Below are 20576 nucleotides of genomic sequence, written 5' to 3' on the forward strand. Positions count from 1 at the left end.
TCCTTAGTGATGACACAAACTCTGTGTGGGGGACTCCTACAGTAAAGTTTTGATGTTTTGATTGCTAAACTCCATGGTCTCAACAGAACCATCTCCCAGACACAGGATGATATTATGCATCGTGTTTCCTTGCTTCAGGGTCCTTTTGTGCTGCAGCCCATATGTGCTGTAATGGCAATGCTTTTTATAGATTGAGTGAGTGAAAGTTAAAAAGAACTGATCTGTGACATTTACCTCATGTATTATAGCTACTGATAATTTCAGAATGGAATAATAAAGTGGCTCTTGATTTTTTTGTTGTTTCATCTTTGATCATGGGGGATGAATTGGGAACAGAAGCAGCAGTGAGTGTCAAGAGTGCAAGTGTGGAAGTAGTTTTGAAAGGTCAGATGAAAAAGATAAGTATGTACTTGGGGAAAAAACTCAGCTGTACTCAGACAAATATACACTGGAATACTTGGGCAGATTTTCATTGCTTCAGTATATTTTGCACTCCTTAAAGAACAGTTGGCTCTCCACTGTAGTTAACTGTTGCAGTTTTTAACATGAATGTTTTTTAACCCTCCAGAACTGCTTGTGTTCTGTGTAAGTGGGTCTGAGGAAACACAGAAATGAAACATTTGCTTTATCTCTGAGCTTCTTTAAAATGTGATGTAAATGCAGCTTTGTATTTGCATATATGAAAATGATGTGTGTGGTGTTGTGCTGGTCTGTTCTGCAGTTTTAGATCAGTTGGGTGTTGACAATGCAGGTGTGACCTTGGAATGCGTGGTGAAGGTTGTGCTCAGAGCATGGTGGTAGGACTGGCTGCTGGATGGTCCCACACAGCTCAGGAGTTGAGAAAGGGATTGTGGGGGAGCCGTGTGCCCTCTGGAGCAGGGGTTCGTGCTGGAAGTGCCGGCTGCAGCAAGGGCACTTGGTGTGGCTGATTGCTGCTGCCCTGTGGAACCCAGCTGCTGGGAGAGCACAGCCCAGCTACTGAGAAGCAGAGACATTTGCTGGCAGCTGTTCTTTGTTGCCTGCTATCAAAGGGGGAAGTACTCAACCTATTTTTCCTTTGGAAAAAATAATTGGAAAATGTGACAAGTTGTATTGATCTTGCATTTAGGTGTATATACAGAATTGAGCAGTGTGTATAAAAAGGGAAGGTTTTTCCTGTTACAAAATGCTTTGTTTGTCTTCCCTGTTTTTCTTTCCCATTATTCTTGTTCATGGTCTTGCTTTTAGATATTTATGCTAAATCAAAATGAGAAAAGGTGTGTGTGGGGGAAACATTGCTGACTGCTTCTTTTAAAAAAACAAAACACCGAACAAACAGCCAAACTACTCTTGTATTGTATAATGTGTGTTCACTACTGGAAATTTGTGTTTTAGCAATACAGTTCTTGTTTTTCTAGTACCTCTGCTATTTTAAAACTATGCTTTAATATAATGCTTGTAGAATAAAGTTGAAAAAAGTTGGGTGCTTTACTGTAGCAGTATATGTTTCTGCAGCCCAAATTATGCTTCTTAAATCCTTGAAGTCTGTGTTTTTATATAACCTGGCAGCCCACCACTGAACAATGTGAATCACTGGTACCACTGAGGTCCTGGTATTTTAATTTTATTTTATAAGTGCCTTCTGTGTGGCATTACTGTAGCCTCATGAAACCTGTCTGATGTATCACCAGGGTTTTGGTTGCCTGAATTTTTTGATCTAGCTGTGATTTCACCCCTGTAAATAGTCCTGTGAACAGAATAGGTTGAAGCATCTTAAAGGTGATCCACACAGAGTAGAAAAATATGGATTCTGAGCTTGAAACAAAACAGCTACAAAACTGTAAGCATTTTAAGAACCTTGTATTACAACAACTTCATTATGTAGTAGATGCATTTTTGTAGTGGGTAGATTAACTTAAATTCATAGGAACAGTTGGAAATGGGACTCTCTTAATAGAACCAGTTAACATTTGTCTTCTAGGACAAAATCATAGTGGTGAATCACAAGAGGAGAGTAGAATTGGCAGATTTTTAATTTTTTGTAGCTTTTTCTTTTGACCCAAACTGAATGTATTTTGATGGCAGTCGTTTCTCTTAAAATAAGTAATTAAAATATGCTGCATTGTAATACCAAAAAGTTATTTTTGTAAGATATGTTCAGTATAGTCAAATATATGAAGCTTTTAGTTTTCTGTTTCCATTATGTTTTACAGATATCCTTGTAACTTGATACAAAACACCCAGCAAGACTTATTTACAAACATACAAGCTAAACCCAAGGAATTCAATATGGATCTTTATTACAGGAAATATGTACAAATATAGTAACTATTTTTTGTTTTCTTTACAGAAACCATAGCCCGTTAATGAGTTTTGGAGCCAGTTTTGTCAGTTTTTTGGTGAGTAGATGAGAGAATATGCATCTCTTAGAGTTCATGGCTGTGTATGTGCATACATGTGTTCATAATACTCTAATTTTTTTTTTCTTTTTCTGAGACTAATTTTTTTCCAAATTTATAGATTGAACATAGCTGGAGAATGAGGCATAATGCTGTGTAAAGCTTGTTTAGCCATGTGATTTAAATAGAAAGTAAAGGTTCTGCTATTCAGCTTAAATGTATTAAATATTTATGTGTTCCATTAACAGAGCCATAATAAAAAGTTCTCTTAAGTGAGCAGTGGAGTTATTTATTTATTTGATTAAAATAAAACTCATGAATGCCTGTTTTTCTGCTAACTTTTGCTATTGAAGATTTCTCCATCCGTACTTTTGGGTGAAAGTTTTTCACAATCCATTCACATTGCTTCCATTTTGGATAGATGAGAACTGAGAATATGGATTTACTAAAAAGTCATATTAAACAAATTAGGTTTGTTAAATGCTTTTTTTATATAACATACAAGGAATTATAATGCCATGTATAAAAACTGAGCAGGTGTATTAGAAAGTGTTTGGATCTTGTTTTTTAGACTGTCTTTATTCTGACTTTGCTGCTTCATCTTAGATCTCACCAGAAATTATCTATGGCAATACTCTTTTGAAAGACAGAATTTACTATAATATGCCAGAAATACATGATATGTGAATGAAATAAATATGAATTCTCTCTAGTATGCAATATGGAAAAATACACTGGTTAGGAAACCTCCTGGGGCATATGCTTCCTTTTAAGTTGGTGTGGAGGAGAGGGGAAAGAGAGAATCTCTCAGGCTTGCTTGTCTGAATTGATGTGCTGAACCAGTGCAGCATCAGAGGATCTTGAAAGTATCTTGCTTAGCTGCTGTTCTAAATATAGAAGCAGCACTTGGTGTGCCTGTGTCATTCAGAGCTTTTGTTTAATAAGCTCCAAGAAAAGAAGTTACTTGTCCTGAAATTTTTTTCAGTTGGTTCAGCAGTAGTTGGAGTGAGATGTGGTTTCTTTTTCTTCTTGCCTGTGGAGGGACTGTGGCTATTATTTTGAAGAATTTAATAGCTGCTTGTTGTTACTGACTTTGAAGGCCTGTTTTTTATATGAATGAATAAAAACAGGTACTTGCAGAGATGCAAACCATGCCTTGCATAACAAAAATTAAAAATGAATGTATAGGAGTTTTTCTTCGGCTTAAAGTAATCTGGTGGTGCATTCAGTTTGACTGTAAATAAAGGTCTAAGATGGAGGTTTTCCCTTCGTGTGTTCTGAGTTCAATGTCTTGAAATCTTGGTAAAGATCTCAACTTTCTAGTGTGATGTTTGTGTTAGAAGTGTTTGCACTGATGTATGTGTATTACTACTTCAGGTTAAAAAGTTTTATTGTCTGGTTTTTATGAAATTTTTTACTATCCTACAGTTTTTGTAGAAGTAAAAGTATTTGTGGTTTTTATCATTCAAATATGCTTGTTTTTTAATAGAATGCCATGATGACATTTGAAGAGGAGAAAATGCAACTGGCATGTGATGACTTAAAGGCTACAGAGAAACTGTGTGAAAGTGAAGAAGCTGGAGTTATAGAAACAATCAAGAATAAAATTAAAAAGAATGTAAGAACATAGTTTGTGTATTGAATAAATTTTTTCTGGAAACTTCCTTTCTGTCCTATTTGTATATTGAAAAGATGATTTTTGTTATGTGAAGAGCCATTGAGGTTATTAATAAATTTGAAAATTCAGTCAAATATTTTACTTCTATTTCCTAATTATTCTAAAATACTTAGTCTCAGGTGAGTGAAGTGTCTTCAAAAGTGTCAAGTTTTGTTGATGCTAGTAATTGTTTCCTGAACATGCAAATTTGTAACCTACTAAAATAATTTCAGGAAGCTGGTAGTCTGTCTGTCTAATTCAGGCTAACTTTAATTCATCCATGCTCTAGTAATGTTCAAAAGTTGGGATGTTGAGGCTGCAGATTGCTGTGAGCCAGGCATATTCCTAGGGAATTTTCCTTCCTTTTTTAGATTTTTCATTCTAAATAATAAAGGAAGAATAAAGCATGGAGATTCAGAACAAGTTAAAGTAGTTGTATAGAAGCATCCAGTGAGCAGCCTGCCAAGTGTGACACAGCAGAAAAAGAAACCATTTCTCTTCAGTGTTTAGTTTGCTAGGTGAAAAGTGTTGAACCTGTCATACTTAACTCTCTGCTCATAAGAGACACTGTATTTACCCTGCCACTTGTCATACACCCTTTCTGTGCTCTTCCTGTCTAATATCTGTTAATTGTATGTCTTATGCATTTTAGTAATAATTAAATAAAATTTAAATCTGTTCTGACAATTTGTAGAACCTTGGGGAAAATAACTGGTGGTGTATGTATAAAATTTCTCTATTAGGTAGGATTTTGCTTGATAATCTGTCTGAGAAATTTTAGTGTAGTTTTGAACTTCAAAATGCTGAGTTATTTTAGTAGCAATACCACCACTTGCAGTTAATTTTGGATTTTTTAATTTCTCAGATTTAGACAAGTATTGTGTATTTTCTTCATTAATATTTTACGGTACTTTGTGTTTGTATATTCCAAACAGGTTGATGGACGGAAATCTACTCTATCCATGATAGATCGTCTACAGAGACAAATAATTGTAGCAGACTGTCAAGTCTACTTGGCTGTGCTCTCATTTGTAAAACAAGAGTTATCAGGTGTGCTGTGGCTTTCATGTTTAGATATATTTTAGCATGTCTTTTTTATAAAATTTGATCATAAAATAACCATATGACTTGCAGTAAAAATAATTGTTTTGTAAGCACAGTTCCATTTGAAACATTCCAAGACTGGTACACTTAAACATGTATTCTGCCTTTGTGTAGGTAGTGGTGAAAAATGAGATTGATTGCTGCAAATTAGGGCTTTTTTTCTTTTTCCATACCAATCATTATATTCAATTGGTTCTCCTTAGACAAGTTTACTTGTTATCATTGAGGTGTTGAGTTAGGGAAGTTTTGGATGGAGATGGGTAGTGTCTGTGTGCTTTGTGGCCTGCAAGATAAAAGAGGCTATTAAATCCAGGCCACTGGGAAAATCCTGATGTTCCATATGTATTCTGTTCATGACAATTCAGGGAGGTGACAAAGTGCCAATGAAAGCAATTTTAAATTAATGTACTGAACATGGAACTGCTGAATCAGTTCTTACTCTCTGGTCACCAGAGTGTGTCCTTGCATGCCAAAGAGGGTAGTCCTGTCGTGTAGGATACAAACCCTTCCTTTCAACTGCAGAGCTGTTTCTGATGTTTTCTTACATTCCTGCATCTCTTGCACAATCTTAAAACATGCTGTTATCTCTAAGTTTGTAGAAACTGTGGTCAAGGTCATATAGGAAGTGGAAGCATATCTCAGGTTTCTACCAAATCAATGAAGACCAAGAGATGGCAGACAGACCAAGCTCTGCTGATCAGCTGCAAAGAAATGGGGAAATAACATTCAGATTATTTAAAATAACACTTAAAATTTTCAGTCAAGGATATAATGCATTCTGTGATGTGCAGACTTGTTTTATTCCAAGCTATGGCATCAAGAATCTGTTTGGTTCTTGTCAGCAGAAATTCAGGAGATATTTCTGTCCACTTTACGTGTTGTGCTGCAGAAGAGTTTTCTTGCTATTTTTGATGCAATTCTGGGTTTTTGTTTGTGGTGGTTATTTTTTCCCTCCCTCTTGAAGCTTTTTTCCCTTGTTTCAGTATGTATTCTGCAGCTGCATAACTGGGTTGGATGCTGTAAGTGAAGGTGGTGTCTGTTCCCTTTCTCTCTTGCCTGCAGCTGAGAGAACTGAAGTGGGTAGTAGAGAATTGCAGAACATGCTGTATATTTGGGTTATTCTGCTGAGCAAAAAATACACCTGTAGTCTTTAGTTAAAAGTCCAAGCAGCTAAATACTACCTCAGTGACTGCTAGTTGCTGACATTGCTGAGCTATTGGATCTATTATTTTGTGTTTTAAAGTATATTATCTTTCTGTATATACATTCTTTATTTGTATCGTATTTCTGCACAGAAATAGCTACCATATGATTGAAATGAGTGTAGTTTCACAAAAAACACCCAGGAGACAAATATTTCTGATCAGTGGATGAGAGAAAAATTCCTTGTGTTTTTCTTCCTGGAACAGTTTGACAAGAAGCATATGATGCCACGCAAGTTGGTTTCTCACATGCTTCACACATTTTATATTTTCTTTTCCACCCTCGTGGATGTATTAGAAATAGTTTCATCATAAAGTTGTTGGCAGACCAAATGACATTAGCTTCTCCTGGCAATACTGAACTACCTTCTCTTAGTATTTACCACGGCTGTCATGGGTCTGATGCTTTCATGTTGGGAAATCAACTCAGTGATTTGGCTGGATTTAACTTCTGTATCTAAAAAGTCAGAAATTCCTTGTTTTAATTTGTTAGATTATTTTATATTGGTATATCAATATCATATAAATTATAGTTATCCTGTGTTAGGGAACTGTTAATGACAGCACACCAATGGAAGCAAAGTGTAAAACTACTTTTTTTTCCACCATACCACATCTTTTCCATTTCATGCTTGCATTGGAATACACTGGTTAGCTCTGGGCAGAATCATTATCTGTAGGATAGGTAAAACGTGGATTTTTCTTATTACCTGTGTGCTACACTGCTGTGCAAAGTTGTGTGAGCATTCATCTTGTGGTGAACCACATAATTTTTAAGGTACCCCGTGCTGCCAAAAAGTGACCTAATTGCTTAGAATTGGAGTAATGTTGGTCTTGTAATGCAAGTGAATCGAGATTAGGGGCTTCATTTTTTGTTCTAATGCTTTAATAACACTCATCTCAAGAGAGAGGATTCATAGTTGGTTTTTTTTTAATACTTCCAGGTTCATGTTGAGAGAACCCTTCTGTCATAACTGAGAATTCAAATTTTACAGTTTTTTTCAGTACAGTTTTTTAAGACTATCAAATTAGCTTCATGCCTTCTTCATATAACAAGAATCCAAGAAGAGGCTGTCTAGTCTGTTACTTTCTCTAGAAATGTTGGGCTTTTTTTGTGATTTGGGAGGGGTTTTGTCAAAGGCCTCAAAGGCATCAAAGGCTTTTTATAGAGTTGTTTAGTATTAATAGCATCTTGCTTTTCTTTGACACACCCCACCTGTTATGGTCTAATTCTGGCATTAGTTATAACACTGATCTTTGCAAATCTGGCTATATTTGTTTAGAACATTGCTGCTTAAAACATGTTTTTGTTATATTTTTAGTTAGTCTTTGTCACTGCAGTTCCTCACTCTCAGGGCCCTGTCACAGCAAAATGCTGGTGTCTGTTTTTACAGCTGATGCGTGCAAGGATATTCCCCATTCGTTTCATGTTTAACACTTAGCATTATTAGAGGGTGTGCTTATAACAAAGATGATTGCTGTGTAAATAGGCAAATTGAACACCTTCCCCTTTTGATGTCAGGCCTTTCTTTACCCTCCTGTAAAGATCACAGGCTGAGAATGCTGTCATTCTCAAACAAGAATGCTCAAGACCAGATTTCTAGGGAAATTCAGGTACCCACATTGCTTTTGAAACTGAGGAAGTTAGGCAACTGAACTATGCTTTAAAACCATGTAATTTTTGTGTGGGTTTTCTTTTCCTTAATTGTAGGGCACTGTGTTCATGCAAAGGGCAGGGAAGTGACAATATTGAAAATCTTACTGTCTAACCCAAAGAAAAAGTCTTCTCTTTGTATTTTCCCATCAACTGTGTTTTAACACAATTTGGGTTTAAGAGAGGAGCTGTAATCTCTTCTGAGTTGTGCTTCTCTCTGTTTGCTAGGCAGCTGTTTCATCTGCACCCTGTAGTGGAGCAAAATCCAGCATGAAGTTCTTTGATTGCTCTCTTTCTCTCTGACAGCTCTCTTGCCACGTCGCTGACCAAAGCTGCCTCTGTGTTCTGTGCTGCTGTGATTGTACACACTGAACTTCATAGTGCCCACTGTGCAAGACCTCTCTGAGGGAGCAGTAGCTATTAAAAAATCCTTTAGACATTAAGTTGTTGCAAATAGAGAGAGCATCTTGAGCTTGGAAAATAGCATTTACTACTTAGGATGTTCCGCTTCTGAAATACGTCCTTGAAGTATTTCTTTCTTTCTTTCTTTCTTCCTTGGTTTTTTTTTTTTTTAGCATACATAAAAGGTGGGTGGATACTTCGAAAAGCCTGGAAAATTTACAATAAGTGCTATACGGACATTAATACACTTCAGGAAATATATCAGAAGAAAACAACTCAGGAACCCTTGACTTCTGATGCTGCAAATGATAATCATATTGCTGCAGAGGGTGTAACGGAGGATTCGCTAAACAGACTGAAAGGTGCTGTTAGCTTTGGATATGGACTTTTTCATCTTTGCATATCCATGGTGCCCCCAAACCTGCTCAAAATCATCAACCTGCTGGGTTTTCCTGGAGACCGCCTACAGGGGCTTTCCTCACTGATGTATGCAAGTGAAAGTAAGGACATGAAGGCCCCTTTAGCTACGTGAGTAGCTATATTGAAATGCTTTGGTAGATAACTTAGTACTAAAAGTAAGTAACTGGGAAAAAGTCAAAACCAAAAGGTCATGTTGCTTTAAAGGAAACAACAGCAGGTAAAATAAACTGGTAGTTTGTTGTTTAACATACCATGGTTTAGTAAATTCATCACTCACTAATGTATGAGATCTCTGCTGTTAATTATTTACATGTATTTGGGGTTTGGATCAGTATTTTGCTGTATTCTTCAGCACCTGCAGTTCTAATGTCCTGTAATTTAAATTTAAATAAAAGCTCCCCCTGAAGGCTGTGTGACTTTACCTGAGTTACATTCTCTGCTGTGAAGAGCATACTACTTATAAGTATGAGTCACTGGTCTCATTTGAGCCATTTTTTCTTACTACTAACACAAAACATTTTCAGTTATTTTAATTTTGTTTGTTTGTTTGAGCATCTCAGTAAAATGAGATGTTCATTATAGTATTTTTAAGGGAGTATTTTTTGCGTACTCTTTCCCAAGACTTCATACTGTGCTCAGGTCTTTTCAAGAGCTGAAGGATTGGCCAGACCTAATTTAAACTACCCTTATAAATGGCTTTATTATTCCATTATCTAAAAATTAATACTTTTATTACTGGACCTACTGCAGGTACCATCAGGTGTCAATTTTGAAATATGACAGTAGAGCTGAAGTCTCTTCTGCTTCAGGAGAAGAATTGGGATTCTGTTTGTTTCAGAAAGCTTAGGATTAAATATTCCTGTTGATCTTTCTCCTTTCTGGGGGAGAAAAATTATATATTTGGGGGATGTGTCCTCCTTCAGATAGTCTTGGAAATCTTTGTACTCTGCCTTTGTTTCCAGGAGTGATGTAGGTCATGTAAATATCTACCCTTCTGAACACAGGATGCATTTATTTTTCACATTGATTTCAGGAGTATCTGCTGGTGTGTGTTCAGGGTTTTTTGTTGATTTTTGTCGGGGCTTTTTTTGTTGTTTGGTTTTGGGGTTTTTGTTTGCTTTGGGGTTTACTTCTTTGGCTTTTTTTGTTTCCCTCTCTAGTAAAGAGTTAGTTTTCAAAGTATTCTTGTGGGTTTTTCTTTTCTAAAATCTGCTGAGATCTAAAGGCTTAACTTCTTTCATGCTATGAGCTCAGTTGTTTCTTTGCCTTTGTGTAATGTGCTCTGAATTGTATGTTCAGGTGCATTTAGGAGTGCATTGATGTATGGCAGTAGTATTGTGTTTAAAGTATAAAGCCAGATTGTATAATACAAGATTCAGATCTATCTTTGTCTTCCAGAATAATTTAAAAGTTTGTCTGTGTAGAATGTTATCCTTAAATTTCTGTTTACAAGCTGTAATCCTTTTTACTCTTACATTTCTTTTAGATTAGCTCTGTTGTGGTACCACACAGTGGTTCGTCCCTTTTTTGCCCTTGATGGCAGTGATAACAAGGCAGGATTGAAAGAGGCAAAAGAAATTCTTGCCAAAAAAGAATCTGCATATCCAAATTCTTCTCTGTTCATGTTCTTCAAGGGAAGGATACAGCGATTAGAGGTATTGCACATTTTCATCCTTTAGACTGATTTTTTCCTCCTGATCGTTCCTTACGTTTTTCTGATGTGAATGAATTATGCAAGCTTCAGCAGATTGTGGCTAAAGATGCAGGTACATGGAAAAATAAGAAAGATTGGATTAAGTCCTTCCTAGTTTCAAGTTCACATGCAGACCTTGCTCTCCCACTGCATCTATCTGAATTAACGACATTTTGAAATTATTTTTCAGCTACTTGATACTTCTGCAACTCTGTGCTAAAGGAAGTGCATTTGGCCACTCAGATTTCTTGAGCTATTTCAGTTTTGCTTGTCAAGCTAAAATTGAGTATTATCTGCTGAGTACATAGTATTTATCTTCCTCTCTGTTTTATGCATTGTTCGTATACAGCTAATTCTCTGCAGCAGTTTCCCTTAAATAACTACTTTGCTTTTCAGAGGTCACACCAGGATGTTTTCTGTTACTAAGGGTGAGCTTTGACCTGAGCAGAAATGTATTCACTGAAGATGTGTTTGTGAATGCTATTGCAAGGCATTACTCAAACACGGCAGCAGCTTTGTGGATTTTGGCAGAATTATTCTCTAAGAATCTGTTTGAAGTACTACTCAACTTCTAGCTGCTGCTTTTATCAGACCAGAATATTTTCTGAGCAATTACATGAACCAGAAAACCTAACACAAAAGCAGAAGCCCAGAATGTTCAAACCCTTCATGTCAGCATTATAATTACAAGAGCTAATTGAGATGTTGATATTGGTGTTCATTTCTTGCTGGATTTGCAGCAAGTCTTTCAGATGTAGCTCAGTATTTTCAGAGAGGTAGTAACAGAGCAGAAGAACAGGCTTCAGTGCCCTTTCAGATTTGCAGGCATATTTCCTGCATGGGATTTGAATGTTGTTTTTCTTTTTTTGCTATCTTTTTGAAAGCAGTGGTGCATTTTGGGAATTATATTCTCACAGGCAAGTTGTCGCTCTTGGGAAAGTATTGCTGTTGCCTGAGAGACCTTAGTGGGTTTAATTCATTTATATGCCTATTCCATTCTTATGGTAAAAATCAAATTTTTTTTTAATAATACACAATGAATGCAGGGTATAACTTGAATAAAAGATGATTTTTCTGACTTTCAGGGCAAATTACAGCAAACATCTAAACATAAGTTGTTAATAAATTGAGTGTATGTGTAAAGAAAGAGGATGTATTTGGGATAAGTGTCAGTTTTGTGTGGTCAGTCTCTTTCTGGAGAACTGTAGTATTTCAAATGAGAGTTGTTTAAATGTAATCTTACTGCATTATTTAATGCACAGTTACTATATGGAGATAGTGAAGTTTAGCTCCACGTGAATGGAGACACTGTGGCCACGCTAAGTTAGTTAGGCAGGCAGAATGCTGTGCATTATGTTATGTAGCCATGCCCTTGGTCAGCAGGAAGCTTTTTGCTTGCTGAAAGGAATTAAAATGTCCCTTTGCTATTCATGTGTGTTTTCATGAGAGCTTTTCCATTCAGCAGCCTCTTCCCCCTTCCCCCATCATTTCTTTGATCCAAGTGGTGCTCAGTCACAGAGGTTTTGCTGTGTCCGAATGTTCCAGTTTAAGTCTTGCGCTCTTCTGGATTTTAGTAGGACTTTTCCAGTTTAATTTGCTTATATGCTGTTGGCATAATAGTGAAGGAAGGAATGAATGTGACTGGTGGCAATGGCATGGGGAGCTGCACTGGGTTTCTGCACAACACACTTGTGGTTACATGTCCTGAATTTGGGCATTGGTCTTACAAGCATCCACTGCATATTAGTGTGTCCAGCAGGGCCAGTGACTGTGTCCTCTGTGTGGGGGCACTGGTGAGCCCTCACCTCGACTAGTCTCCAGTCCTGGGCTCCTCAATTCAAGGCAGACATTGAGGTTGTTGGTGTGTCCAAAGAAGGGCAGCACAACTGGTGAAGGCTCTGGAGCAAGAGTCTTTGGGGAGAGCTGCTGAGGGAGCTGGGATTGTTTAGTCTGGAGTAGGGAAGGCTTAGGGGTGACCTTATCACTCTGTACAACTAGGCAGTTGGAGGCTGTAGCCAGCTGGGGATTGATCCTTTTTCCCAGGCAGTGAGTGATAGGACAAGGGACATGGCCTCAAGTGAGCTAGGAGGGGTTCAAGTGGGAGATCAGGAGTAATTTGTTCACAGAAGGGGTTGTTTAGCATTGAAACAAACTGTGCAGAGAGGTGGTGGGATCACTGTCCCTGAAGGTATTCAAAAAATGACTGGATGTGGTGTCACTGCCGTGGTTTAGTTGACAAGGTGGTGATTGGTCAAAGGTTGGGCTGATCTTGGAGGTCTCTTTAAACCTAAACAATTCTGTGATTCTGAACCAGAAGTGCACAGAAACTTTGAATTACAGGCTAATATGCTGAGTTGTAATTTCCTCCTCATTTCTAAGGTAGGTGAGGAGAGCTCCTGCAAAGCCTAGGAAGTGCTGATTTGGTCTTGCCTGAAACTGTTAGTGCACAGTTAGGTTTAAATTCTTTCCAGTGGGCATGGGATATAATTCTAGATGGCTTACCAGAATTGTGTTTTAATCTATACACACTTAAAAGTATACCTTGAGCTGAAGCTTATATACTTTATAGAGTCCTTCTTTAACATCTTCTAACAGTTCTGTGACACAGTATTATAGTACAGATGGATAAAAGACCCCTTCTGATGTTACTCAGAAGACCTTGTGTGTTTCTTTTGTGGTTGTAGGGTTTGTATTTAGGGCCTGCAAGTACTCAGTCCATCGAATTTTTTTCTTGTAATCCTTCATACATTTTTTGTAGCCTTCAGATGATGGGATATTCAGCTTCCATTAGGAAGCCTTCATACTGTATGTGTCTTTTCTTTTCTATGGAAAAAAACCAGTAAGGAGCACAGTTCAGCCCATGGACCCTTGGAGACAGGGAAACTTTTCAAAAGGCAGTAGCAGTAATTCAGGACTGGACAGTGAGACACAAATCTGACAAAGGAGAAAATTGCCAAGGAAGGCAGTCAAGGAGAAAGCACTGTCTCTGTGAAACCTTCCTGTCTGTAAAAGACAAATGAACAGCATGGGACTGAATAATGCTTTGTGCCCCAAAAAGCATGAATGGATATTAGTCAGTAAAACCCTTAGCAGATTTCAGTTTTTGAAGAAGTGGCCTTACAGGTGTGATAAATATGGAGCAGATTATCTATCAGCTTTTTTTTCCCAGATTCACATTTTCAAGAGAAAAGTCTGAAAGCGTTTGGAGACTTTTGAATTGGGCAAGTTAAGGGAAAGGAAAGGAAGATCCTGGAAAGACTTGTATGAAAGTGCACCAGAAAGTTAAAGGTTGCATTCCCAAGTTGATCAAATGTCTTTTTTCTTTCCAAAGAGTAGGTTAAAAGATTGTGTATTAAAAATAGTATTTTTACTGACTTTTGCATAATTTACTAAGGCTGCTTTTATGGACATTTCTGTGCTTGATTTGTGATTATGTGGCACATATTCCAGCCTCAAAATATATATAATATATGAATAACAGGAAATCTCTGGCTGCAAAACTGCAAAAAAACCCTTCAGGTTCTCAGGCTTGATTCACATTTTCCATTGGGGTAGGTGCAGGTAAATAGTCTGAAGGAAAAAAGTACCAAATACTCCAGGTGACAGGCAGAGCACCAGTAGTACTTTCAGGGGTGTTAAAGTTTGGTTGATGAGCAGGCTGCAGAAAATGTGCAGTGGTAACATGTGCTTAAATGTAATGCCTACAAGCACCTCTTGCTTTTTACTTACCTTTTGTAGATATTGTGTCAGAACCATCATTCTTATTTAGGGGTGAGAGGGTGTGGTACAGAAAAGCAGACTGAGGACAAGAGTAATAACAAGCATTGAGAAGTCTTAAATGAACTTTTTGGAAGAAAATCACAGTAGTGTCTAAGTAAAAAAAATTGCAGAGCATGTTTTAATATCAAGGTTTATTTTCAGGAATTGTGCTGACTTTTCTAGTTACTTGTTCCTATAAAATACAAATATCCTAGTTTTATTCTAGTTTGATTTTGTGATTTGTCTAAGGAAAAATAGATTTTAGTGCGTTAAGGAATAGAAAATACAGGCTTTGAAACATCCATATAATGTCCTCTGGTGTAAATTGTTAGCTTTTAGAAGTTGATTTTTGATTTTTCCTTATTTCTGAACATGACTTCTTAAAAGCTTTATGAATTCAGAGTAGTGATTGAGAATAGAGAAGGAAAGGGTCCTAAGATTTCAGAAGAGCTCTGGGAAATGCATGTTGTCTTAGGAAGCCAAATTGTCTTGGTAAGCTCTATAGATGCTTAGTTGATGGGTTGGGGTGCTTTTAATTTTAATCTGAAGTCCAGAAATGTAAGACTAGGCTTCTCTCACATTAGATTTATTAATCCTCTTTATGGTCCTGTAGTTCTGTATACTGCATATTTTATGGGTTGGTCTTTTTTTGTTTTTGTATTATGTCCAAAAGAGATGTCAGTGATACCTACTGAAGGAATTACAAGTGTGCGTATATGTACTTATAAATCTCAAGAGCATCAATTTCAGGTGCAGCCAGGATATTACACTTGCCAACTCTTAGGATGTTGTAATTATTTTTGTTTGTTCTTTTAAGCAGTAAACAGAAAGTAATTAATTTAAGAATTAACACCAAGAGTAGTAATTCGTATTCCAGGATGTTGCCGCAATCCCTGGAGATGATTGAAACTTTAATTATTAATGAATGTCTGAAACATACTTAAATGAGCTTGATGCTGAAGAGAACTTAGGCAGATGTCAAAACACGTGAGAGATTCAGAGAGTTAGAGAGGTGGGTTATAGAAGATATGAATATTCAACAAACTGGACTTGTATTTTGCAAGGTGGTTGGTATTTCCTGTGCTGCCCCAGACAGGGCTACAGCATTGCAGACAGTGAGTTGATTGCCAGTAGACATTGTATGGAATAAGTGATTTCTATTTCAGAATGGTTAGGGCTTTAGAAGGCAGTGTATCTTTGAAAAGAACCAAGCATTTAGATTTTTTTTCTTTTTTGTCATTTTCCTCAGAAGTGTTGAAGACAGATTCAAATGCAGAACTTTTGAATTCCTAGCCCAGAAATAAAGTTCTAAACTGATGTTCTTGTATTTTTATCTTTTCTCTAAAACTGGGTCCATAGCAGTTACTTTCTGGGAAGGTGTTGGGGTGATGCAGTGTCAGTGGAGTCATGTAGTGGAGAGAATGTGCTGGCACAGGAGTGAACAAAGTGCACCTGGCTCAGGCTCCCTAACAATTCTGAGAGCAAATACAACTCACCTGTCTTTCTGTGTTGTATATTCCTCTGCCTTGCCAACAAGCATCTTATTTCAATCACTGTTGTACTTTCCAAGTGTACAGTGTTTGTATTGATACAGCTGTGGCTCCCTGTGCAGGCGGTTGTATTGTCTTGATGCAATGTGTATTATTTACAGTTAAATCATTCCTTAGCAACTAAACCAGTTTTCCCTGATGAGACAAAGGAGAAAACCTAATAGAATTATTTCAGAGCTTCGTGTGTACCTGGTCTTAAGCTACAATGCTGCAGATTTTTGTAGGAATTTTTGAATTCAGTTATGTTGACGTAGATGGTGAGTTTGCATTTTCAAGGGTTTCTTTTGCTCACATGCTTAGTCAGCAGAGAGGGGCTTAAAAATTCTCCTGTTGTAAATGACAATAAATGTATGTGATAAATACAGGAACAGTATTAAAGCTGGTATAGGCTCTGTTGGAATATATAGTATGTTTAATTAAATACTGATTTTCATTCCACCCCATAATGATTGAGAGGGAGAAGTCCCATCCCAGACTGGGAAAACCAGGTAGTCAAAAGAACTATCATTCTAGTTCTTAGAAAAATGTCAGCTCTTTTTGCTAAGCTGTTGTTAGCTAATGATTTTTTCAAAATGCTTTTTCTCTCATATGCTTTATCTTCTTACATGCCATGCAGCATTTATGAATTCTCTATTAATTGTTGCTTGAAGGGGTTTTTGAGGCATATGGGAAGAGGTGAAAAGTTAACAATAAATGAAATCAAATACTAAAGGGTATCCTCTTGTGCAGAAAGCTAAACTTCATTAGCAGATGCTAAAAATATGATTTTTAAAGGTGGAATGACTAGTTAAAGTGGAAGTGAGAGTGCTTAAAAGCTTACTGCACAAACCCAATGAATTCCACATAGGAGGAATATAGTCACTGATTTTTAAGGTTGAAGGTGGAGACCTGATCTGACCTGGCTGCTATTACACTGTTAAACTCCCCTAATCTGGTTTTCATTAACTACCTATTAGAAGAAATACAAATTTTTCTTCTTTAATATTAAATTATCCAACAAATTTTAAATCTCAGGTGTCTGAGTTTTTTCTTTTTCTTTCACCTTTGTTAGTGTCAAATTAATAGTGCCTTGACCTCATTTCATACTGCTTTGGAACTTGCAACAGACCAAAGGGAGATTCAGCACGTCTGCTTATATGAAATAGGTATGTTGAATGTGTTTACACCATAAACAGCTCACTTTCAAGTTTTGACTAGCAGCTTCAGTAAACAAACTGGAGACTTCTTACTAGGATTTTTAAAAAAGGTTTTCGATTACTGGCCTTTGTCTTGGGTAAATTATGGTTTACTGAATTCTACTTGTTTAGACAAGTAGAATTCAGCACTTTTGCATAATAAAATTATCTGCAAGTACAAGGTGATGCAAAATCGAAGAGTAGACTGTGGAATCAAGGGCAAACTGTTGGCCTACTGAGCATGATTTAAAATTAGAAATAAATTCATCTGACTTGTCTATGGATTCATCATTTCTGTGCCAAAAACTAATCGGTTTTGAGGCTTCAGAGTTCACAGTGTCTGTATTTCTTGTTCATTTCCTTCTGTCAATAGCAGGATATGATTAATTTGCATACAAGTCTTTATAGTGGAGAAGATAGGTTGCTTCAAGCTTTAAATGGGATCTTGTCACAGTAGAAAATAATAAGGGAAAAAAAAGTAGCTGTCTAAGTTTCAACATTCTACAAAATGTAGTATTTAAATTTTAAAAATGAGAGCTTTTGGTATATATTTGTGTTCCTGCTCTGAAATGTGGATTCTTTATTTCCTAAGGAATCTTCTAATTCAAAATGCCCCAGTAAATTTAAATTAGATTTTAAATGTATGTCATTTGTTTTTGTTTTTAATTTTCCAGTTACTTTCGTAGTTGTTAAACATGCTCCAGCTCTCATAACAAAACAAACACAACAGAACTGTGTGTTTCAATCATGTTGACACTGAGTTTGAGTTACTGTACTTGCCCTGAAGTTAAATCAGTGTTGCTTTTAGGTTGGTGCAGCATGATAGAGATGAACTTCAAGGACGCCTTTGAATCCTTCGAAAGGCTTAAAAATGAATCCAGGTGGTCCCAGTGCTACTATGCTTATTTAACAGCAGGTGAGTAAATCCAGGCTGTTGGGGAAATGGTAAGTCAGTGATGTGGTAAGGTTTTGGCACTGTTTTCTCTTGGGAAACTTGCTGGTGCATGTAGTGCCTTCCACACTGCCTGCTGCACTTGCAGCTTTGTGCCAGGCTTGACTTGGACAATTGTGTTTGTTTCCATAATGAACACCTGCATGCTCGTACATGTACCTGCCTGGGTGTACACCCCTCTCCATGCTGATGGAATTATTACCACTTCACAAGCTTGGTGGCATTACTTCCTTTAATGGATGTAAAAAGTAGTACTGAATTTTAATGAGCACAGAGGGTACCTGGGGGAGTTGAACTTACCATGCTGCTCAAATCTTCAGTCTAGATAACTTTCTGGAAGTGAGTGTGTGGAGATTTTTCTCTGTGACAATATGATATCTCATCCTAATTTTTCCTGTTTCATATCCTGGTACTGTTAATGTATTTTTGTTTCTGTATTCTTGCAGTCTGTCAGGGAGCCACTGGTGATGTCAATGGTGCTCAGAATGTGTTCAAGGAAGTTCAAAAGCTTTTCAAGAGAAAAAACAATCAGATTGAACAATTTTCAGTGAAAAAGGTTAGTTTTTGCATAGGCTGGCTTGTTTTAGTACACTGATGACAGTTCAGTTTTTAGTTCAGTATTTTCTTTAGCAGGATGCATCTCTTTTCTGTTGTCCTGCTTCTGTAGAATTTGTGGGAAGGAACAGTGTGGAAAAATAATAGTGTCATTTGAAGGACCTAACAAAGGAAGTGTGAATTAGCTCTTCACTCTACAAGCAAAGTAATTATTACAGATAAAAATACATGATACTGTAGTTGCTTTGGTAATTTTCCATCTGGCTTTGCCTTTCTTACTCCTTTTTGTCTTGTCTTGTTTGTGAAAGCCTTAGTTGTTTTTGAGAGCTAGGAGTTATCTAGGAAATAGCTCTCAACTGGTGATTTTGCAGATGGTACTGTCTCAGCATCCAGTCAGTTTGTGTTGGGACTGTGAAATACGGTAAACCCCAGTCAGGCTGCATACAAGGAGGTTTTAATGTTGATGAATATGTAAGCTCTTAAATTAATTGCAACATTTTAATTTTTAGTCATAAAATCTTTAGGCAAAGTTACCGCTGACTTTATTTTCATAAAATCGTTGCGTGACTCTATAAAACAGTTAAAATTAGTGTTTGTGATATATTGTTTGTAAATATCATGTTCCCTCTAAAGAAAAAAATTATGAATCTCCCTTCCTTCTTTCTTGCACTTTGCAGGCAGATAGATTTAGGAAACAAATACCAACCAAAGAGCTCTGTGTCCTGGCGTCCATTGAAGTGTTATACTTATGGAAAGCCCTTCCAAACTGTTCCCTCTCAAACTTACAGCATATGAGTCAAGGTATATATGGCTCCTTGATTTATTTATTTACATTTTAAAATGATATGAATGATTTTGTGCTGTTGTGTGGAGCAGCTAATTGCAGTAGCATGGACATTTTAACTTATGTGAATGTGTCATAGCAAAATACAGGTGAGTAACAAAAGAATAGTGACCCATTATGACTCTGCCTAATGCTTCATTTTTACAAGTTTTTGGGAGAAGTTGTAACTGCCTGCTGCATATAGCTGTTTGTTAATAATTGTTTGAAATGAAACAGTAGCATGATAGTTACTGTTCCAAGTCACTAAGCAAAATGTAACTCATTTAAACCTAGCAACAAAATAAAAAAAATTAAAACAATGTATTCATTCCTGCATGTCAGTTTTCTTCTAAGAGGAAATAGTTAGCTTATGAGGTATCTATGACATGATGGGTATTCTGTTTGTCCTGGGACCTTCTTAGTGGTGAGTGGTTGCCTCTTCCTTAGTCTCTGGCTGACTTTGGGTGTCTGCCATGTGAAGCTTATTGTAGCAGTGTGTATCATGAAGTGTTCAGTGCTTCTGACTCCATCCAGCAATCACTCTTGTTGGCATTCTGCAAACAGTTTCAAGCTGGTTGAAGAGAAGCTCAATGTGACCTGCATTGGCAGCCCATTGGCTGCATCCTGGGCTGCATCAAAAGGAGTGTGGCCAGCAGGTCCAGGAAGGTGATTCTGCCCCTCTGCTCTGGTGAGATCCTACCTGGGAGTGCTGTGTCCAGCTCTGGGGTGCTCAGCACCAGAAAGACGTGGACTTGTTGGAGTGGGTCCAGAGGAGGGACACACAGATTAACATAGGGCTGGAGTACTCTCCTATGAGTTCAGGCTGAGAGGGTTTGGGATGTTCAGCCTAGAGAAGAGCAGCCTTCAGGCAGTCCTTAGAGAACCTTTCAGTTCTTAAAGGGGACCTGCAAGAGCTGGGGAGGGACTTTTTGCAAGGGCAGGGAGTGACAGGACACGAGGGAATGGCTTTAAACAGAAAGAAGGCAGATTTAAATTAGATATTACGAAGAAATTACTGTGAGGGTGGTGAGGCACTGGAGCATCTTGCCATGGGAAGCTGTGGCTGTCCCAGGCTGGATGTCCCTGTGAGTGTTCCAGGCTCGATAAGGCTCTGTGTAACCTGGTCCAGTGAAAGATGTCCCTGCCTATGGCAGCGGGCTGGAACTAGATGGTCTTTAAATTACCTTCCAACCCAAACCATTCTAAAATCCTCTGATTATTACTTGCTCATTTAGAAAATAAAACTAAAATT

At 37.4% G+C, this 20576-nt stretch overlaps 1 protein-coding gene across 3 annotated transcripts in view; it reads left to right on the plus strand.

Annotated features, from left to right (window-relative positions):
* The window catches only part of TTC39C (tetratricopeptide repeat domain 39C), a 64858-nt gene that overhangs the window by 28439 nt on the left and 15843 nt on the right, over positions 1–20576 (plus strand). For all 3 annotated transcript variants that reach the window (XR_012582187.1, XM_005490704.4, XM_074549690.1), the window contains exons 2-10: positions 2330–2378; positions 3868–3996; positions 4971–5085; positions 8571–8925; positions 10304–10472; positions 16871–16964; positions 17803–17910; positions 18393–18502; positions 19179–19302. Coding sequence is in view for 2 of the 3 variants with exons in the window: in XM_074549690.1 (XP_074405791.1) it covers positions 2330–2378; positions 3868–3996; positions 4971–5085; positions 8571–8925; positions 10304–10472; positions 16871–16964; positions 17803–17910; positions 18393–18502; positions 19179–19302 (1253 nt within the window). In the remaining variant the exon portion in view is untranslated. The remainder of the gene's footprint in view (positions 1–2329; positions 2379–3867; positions 3997–4970; positions 5086–8570; positions 8926–10303; positions 10473–16870; positions 16965–17802; positions 17911–18392; positions 18503–19178; positions 19303–20576) is intronic.

The sequence above is a fragment of the Zonotrichia albicollis genome, chromosome 1 (genome assembly GCF_047830755.1).
Source record: "Zonotrichia albicollis isolate bZonAlb1 chromosome 1, bZonAlb1.hap1, whole genome shotgun sequence".
Classification (NCBI taxonomy): Eukaryota; Metazoa; Chordata; class Aves; order Passeriformes; family Passerellidae; genus Zonotrichia; species Zonotrichia albicollis.